We start from the raw sequence: 6,000 nt of genomic DNA on the forward strand, positions 1-6,000 counted from the left end.
TCGAGCAAGCAGCTGCCGGTGGTTCTGCGCAGGTCACTTCACCGGAGCGTCCAAGGGACATGGAAGCATTCAAATTGACTTGTGGTTGCAACTTGAGCATCCCTACAGCAGGGTCCCATGGATGATGGTTGAAGCACCCTTCTGCGCCTAATCCTCGGCTGCGGCTGTACGACTACATGCGCGTCTCCAAGAGGCCCGTGAGCTCCGAGAACCCTGAGGGACGGACGCCACCTTTGCAGCCGGTTCCTGTCCAGTGGTTTGTTTCACAGCTAAAACTAAAACCAGGGGTCTCGATGGCCCTTTTAACCTCATGTTACCCTTCCTGGTACTAGTAGACTAGCATCTCGCCATGTGAATCTCCAGAAAGCTCCATCTTGCATTAGACTGTGAATCCTTCACACGGCACTGTAGAATGCTCGAGAATTCTCGTCGGACGATGGATTGCCCATGCCCAGATGAACGCCTACGTCATAATCGAGCACCTCATTAATAATACTCCTGAGGAGAGCATCTCCCCGAGCCAAGTCCGTATAGATATAAATTTGGCAGTGAAAGCAGAAACTCTGCAGCAGCAGCAGCAGTAGCACCAGAACTATACCGTGTGCCATTGAATGATACCACTCCTTCCATCTCAAAGCTACTAATCAATAAATCCCATCTCATCAACAACAAAAAACCGCCCAACATGTCCGTCGCCATCTTCCCCGCCTCAGGAGGCCTCGGCACGAGCACTTACACCCACCTCCTCGACTCGAAGCAAATCCCCGCCTCCGACGTCGTCCTCATCAGCCGCTTCCCCGACAAGACGCCCAAGCTCTACCAGGAGCAGGGCGTCCAGCTGCGCCGCGCCACCTTCGAGGACAGCCCCGCCGACCTCGAGGCCGCCTTCAGGGGCGTCAAGACGCTCTTCCTCATCTCCTACCCGAGCCACAACCGCAGCTACCGCACGCCCCTGCAGCTCGCCGCCCTCGACGCCGCCCACCGCGCCGGCGTCAAGCACGTCTTCTACTCCTCCCTCGCCTTCGCCCTGCCGGAAAAGGACACCACCAGGGCGGAGGTCATGGGCACGCACCTCGACACCGAGGCTCATCTCCGCAAGATCGCCGCCCAGGACCCGGAGTTTACATGGACCTCGGTCAGGGAGGGCCTCTACAGCGAGTCCACCCCCATCTACACCGCCTTCATCGACCTCAAGGACCCGGCCAGCACCGAGATCCGCATCCCCCACGACGGCTCCGGCCCGGGCATCAGCTGGGCCAAGCGCGACGAGCTGGGCGAGGCCACCGCCGTCCTCATCGCCCAGTACTTCAAGGACCCGGCCAACTTCCCCTGGAAGAACAAGATTGTTCTCCTGACGGGAGCCCGCGAGTGGTCCCTCGCCGAGACCGCAAAGGTGCTCTCCTCCGTTGCCGGCAGGGAGCTCACCATCCGCCAGGTCTCCGTCGACGAGTACGTCAACCAGCCGCAGGTCCTCGAGCACTTTGGCTCCGCCGAGCTCGCCCGCACCTGGGCCACTTCCTGGGAAGCCATTCGGGACGGCGAAACGGCCTATGTGTCACCCACCTTGGAGCAGCTGCTGGGCCGTCGTCCTGAGGAGTTTGATGTGACTGTCAAGAACCTTTACGGTGCTAAATGAAAATGATATATATCAAGATACCTAACAATCCTTGCTTATGATAGTAGTAGCTTTTGTAGTATTCTCTAATTGATAATATAATTATATTATTCATCATCTGACATACCTTTTTGCCCTGCCTGTCACTTATCAGTGTAGCCGTAAGTACAAATATTGCCTTGAAGACCATCGTAGTTGCGGTATCATGTTACGCTGGCTACCAGTAGTCGGGAACAACTCAAGTTAGATTCCAATAGAAGAAAGGAGATATATTGGGGATGGCTACTGGGCAGCCAATCCCATCATGTACAACCTAGGTACTTTGGTAGACTACCGATTCTGGAGATGTCCATGCCACATGTGAATCTGTCATGCATCTCGATCATCATGTACACCCAAACCTGCATTGGAATCTAGTGAAAGAAAGACCCTGACCCTCCCAAACTCCTGGATACAATTCCAAAGGCACAACGATAAACCAACAAGCAGATGGACAGACTATCGGTCGTGAAAAAGGGAGCAACGCGGCCGCATCACAGTCAAAGCTAAAAGGGTATCAAAACATCACCACTTCTCCTGGTCTACTCCGGTCATGTCGTGCGTCAAACTCAGCCGGCACCGGCTGCGCATGGATACCTGCCATCCCCGTTCCATTTCGTAGGGTCAACCGTACTTCATTCGTTTGGCAAAATGGAGAGTTCAAGATATATGAACCAGTTTCAATCTCACGTGCCCACATATCCAGCTTGTAGGCGCCGTTGATAAGGAAGAGAAAGGGGAGGGGAAAAGACGAGGAAGAGCTGTCCGTCGCTTAGTACGCAGTGGTAGTGGAGCCTTCACTCGTCGCAACGGCCACCAGCGCTTCGAGTCGTTTGAGCGAATCCGGATTATTCGAGCGATCTTGTTGAAGGGGTTGCTGCTGCTGCTGCTGTTGCAGCTGCTGTTGATGCGGCTGCTGCTGCTGGTGATAATGAGGATGTGGCTGTTGTTGTTGCTGCTGTCGATGCTCCTGAGGCTCTCGTGCTGGGAATCCAGCAAAGCCAGTGAAGTTGGGATGAACCATCCGCTCAACAAGTTGGTGCCGCGGGTCCTGGGATGACTGATGGCCGCCTCCGTGAGCAGCCGGATACCAGCCGTGGCCCCTGGGCTCCCTCGCCAAAGTGGGAGCAGACATGGTATGCTGATGGAAGGATCGACTTGGGGCAGCTGAAGACGGGACCATGTGGCTCGGCCTGGGCTGCTCTTGAAAGCGGACGACTGGCGGGTTCAGACGTGCCTGATCGACATTTTGGACCGCCTTGTGGGCTTCAGACGCCCACATGCCGGCGCTGTCACGAGGAGGGGTCTTGGGTCCTATGTCAAGACGGCCCAGGCCGCGCTGCAGGCTGACGTCGTACATGTTGAGGTTCCGCCTCTCGTCAGCCGGTATGGCCTCCATCATCGGGGGTCGAGGAGCGAGTTCAGGGTCGACAGCCATGGGAGACGGCTTGCGCCTCGGCGGTGTAGTAGAGCGAGGCAGAGGATCAAAGGACTCGATACCGGGAAGGCGAAGATTGGCCGGAGGCCCCGCGGGATTTGCAATAGGCGGAGGGGGGTTGATCCGCGTGGACTGGCTGAGGACAGCGTTCAGCTGGTTACGGCTGTCTGGGTGCCAGGTTCGCCGCCGCCATGCTTCCTCGCCGGTGCTGCTCGCAATCGACTCTCGTCGGGATGAGAACCCGGAAGGCGGAGCAGCCGCAGTCGGTGACGCAACAATATTCGCGCCTTGAGGCGCAAAGGCACCAGCGTTGGAGCTGTTCATGAACGGGAGCCCAACGGGCGAGCGGCCTGCAGGTTGACCCTGAGGGATCTGGGGAAACTGGAAGGGGCTGCTGCCTGAAGGAACGCTCAAGCGACGACCGGGCGTCCTAGAGCCCGCGACGTACATGCTATGAGATCGCGAGTGTGTCGCCGGAGACGCCACGCTTGCGCTCCATCGCGGGCTGCTCTGGGCCGTCGAGAAGGTGGCAGAGGTTGGCGTGCTGAATTCACCGGGGCTCTTGGGTCGATAGGAAAAGGTGCTGTCCGTGCTACTGCGGTAAGACTCGATGGACATCCTGGAGCGGGGATCGGCCGCCATGACGAGCGGGGCAGGTCGTCGACGGGCATCACTCTGCGGGCTGTAGGCCGAACCCACGGAGGTGATGCTGGAGATGCTCGAAGTCGAGAGGGATTTCGAATGTCCACGAACAGGCCCGCCGGCACTGCCGCCGGTAGACGCCCTCGCTCTGTTGCCGGCTTGACGGACCCTGTCAGTCCGTATCTGACGCTGAAATCTGGATCCGGTGGCAGCAAGAGAGTCGATCGGAATATCTTCGTTAACGTGAACCGTCTGGGCATGCTGCCTTAGGTTGTCCAGCCTCGAGAAGCGCCTTGAGCAGTGGCACTGGAAAGGCCGCTCTCCGGTGTGTTTCCTAGCAACTTGTCAGCAAAACAACTTGGATTTGGTAAAGGGAAAAGACAAGACGAGCTGAGCATCCGTTGGCTTACCTTATGTGCCTCGCCAGATGCTCACTGCGAGTAAAGCTGAGGTTACAGGGCGGATAGTCGGTGCAGAAGAAGCGCTGGGACTTCTTCTTCTTGCTAGATCTTGTGCCGTCGGCATTTACACTCTCGTCGTCGGAGCCGACGCCGTCATCGACAGCGCCGCCCTCTCCATCCGAATCGTCCATGTCGACGTCGAGCGAGCTTCTGTTGGGCGACTTGGAGCGATGGGGGCCGTCGTGATGCAGTGCACCCTCGGGAGGATCAGGACCGGGCGGAGCTGGAGGAAACGAACTCGGCGGCAGAGGCCTCTTGCTGGCCATGTTGATGCTGCTGAAGGTGGCTCGCGTGGGCGTCTTTCCATCGTCTGGCGAGCCCGCGGGCTGGAGCTGCTGAGACTGCGGCGCGGTGCTGGGACGAGGAGTCGTGCTTCTCGGTGCCATCATGTCCTGCCTGGCGAGGTCCGCTGCCATGGGGGTGTTGACGGGGCGAAACGCAGCCGCCATGTTGGGCGCAGCGAGGCGACCAGACGGTGACGATGGGCTACGTTGACGGCGATGCAAGACGAGCGATGGCGCGCGTCGGCGGGTTCGCCGGTTCGCAGGCCGTCGGCAGTGTCGTGCAAGGTCGGAAGAGGAGGAGGTTTGCGAGAGAGGTGATGCAGCACAGGCCGATTACGCAAGAGAGCAGGCAGGGTAGAACAGGGTGGCACTTGTCGACCTCTGCGGGCACCACCCAACGAGCAAGGCTGCGTACGGCACAGTCAGGCACGTTTCCGATCGTGGATGGAACCGCCGAAGGAGCCCGCACGACAGCGGCAGCTTGACGAGCGAGCGACTTCTCGTCTGGAGAGCAGAGCGGCAAGAAGAAGCCGGGTACAGGGATATCGCGATGTCTCGAGGCCGTTGTTCCGCGTCCGCTGGAAACCGAGCTGGAGCTGATGTTGGAGTTGCTGGGCCAAGGCAACGGGCAAGAAGGCTGAAGTAGGGCCGAGGGGGGAGGGGGAAGAAAAAAAGGTGGTGGGGGGAGTGTTTGAGGTCAGCAAGGGCGGAGGAGGCGAAAATCAGGAAGGACAAGGGGGGGCAACTCGGCCGCCAGAAACTTTGAAGCTTGTGCTGGGTAACTTTTTTTTCGGGGGCAGCAGAACGAGAGACGAGATAAAAAGGCAAAACGAAACGACTGCTGGCAGACGCTCGAGGCGGATGGCGGCGTTGGTGTTGGGCTTGGGCTGGGACCTGCTGCGGCTCTCCTGGGGCTGTCGTCAACAGCTCGAGACAGCGGATGGATCTGCTAATGGAGGCGCTGTTGGTGGCTGCGTGAGAACTGGGGAATGGCGCCCACTGCTGTGCTTCTGCTGAGTGCGTTCCAGGTACCGGACGGCGAGGGCGAGTACCTGAGCCGAACCTGAGCCTGCTAGAGGCCACTGGACTGGTTGCTGACCGGAGGTGGCAGCAGCTGGTGTCTCGTAGTCGGCGGGTATCGAGTACCTGGCCGGCAAGGGTTGGGTACCTGAACGAAGGGATGCCTGCTCTGCCGCTAGCCGACGGCGTCAACCCGTCCATGCGTCTGCTGCGAGAGAGAGCGCTGCTTGTCTGCTCTGGCGCTGGTTATGTATGTTGCCTGAGGCGAGGCGTCGCTGCTTGCGGCCAAGAGCCCAGTTTGCGCCGTGGATGATGAGCTCCGGATAGACGTGGATGGTAGATGGCCAGTCGACCTTGGGGCCAGTCCTTCAGCATCTAGGTATCTAGCGCTGTGACATGCACCTCAACTCCGCTAGCAACAACGGCGGCCAGCGACCAGGAGCCCCGTGCGATTGGACGATCGCCAGGACCAGAATCGGAAACCAAGGACGCAGCGGACAA

General features: G+C 58.9%; 2 protein-coding genes across 2 annotated transcripts; one reads left to right on the forward strand and one right to left on the reverse strand.

Annotated features, from left to right (window-relative positions):
• Positions 1-685: 685 nt before the first annotated feature.
• BBK36DRAFT_1120032 (NAD(P)-binding protein) lies at positions 686-1,636 on the forward strand (the record flags this gene model as incomplete). The annotated part of the gene is made up of 1 exon (XM_024890647.1): positions 686-1,636. The coding sequence occupies one exon, from the start codon at positions 686-688 to the stop codon at positions 1,634-1,636; it is 951 nt and encodes a 316-aa protein (XP_024749381.1).
• Positions 1,637-2,426: 790 nt separating this feature from the next.
• BBK36DRAFT_1160178 (hypothetical protein) lies at positions 2,427-4,644 on the reverse strand (the record flags this gene model as incomplete). The annotated part of the gene is made up of 2 exons (XM_024894269.1): positions 2,427-4,068; positions 4,145-4,644. 2 exons carry the CDS (start codon positions 4,642-4,644, stop codon positions 2,427-2,429), a joined length of 2,142 nt encoding a protein of 713 aa, XP_024749382.1.
• Positions 4,645-6,000: the final 1,356 nt, after the last annotated feature.

The sequence above is a fragment of the Trichoderma citrinoviride genome (genome assembly GCF_003025115.1).
Source record: "Trichoderma citrinoviride strain TUCIM 6016 unplaced genomic scaffold BBK36scaffold_8, whole genome shotgun sequence".
Classification (NCBI taxonomy): domain Eukaryota; kingdom Fungi; phylum Ascomycota; class Sordariomycetes; order Hypocreales; family Hypocreaceae; genus Trichoderma; species Trichoderma citrinoviride.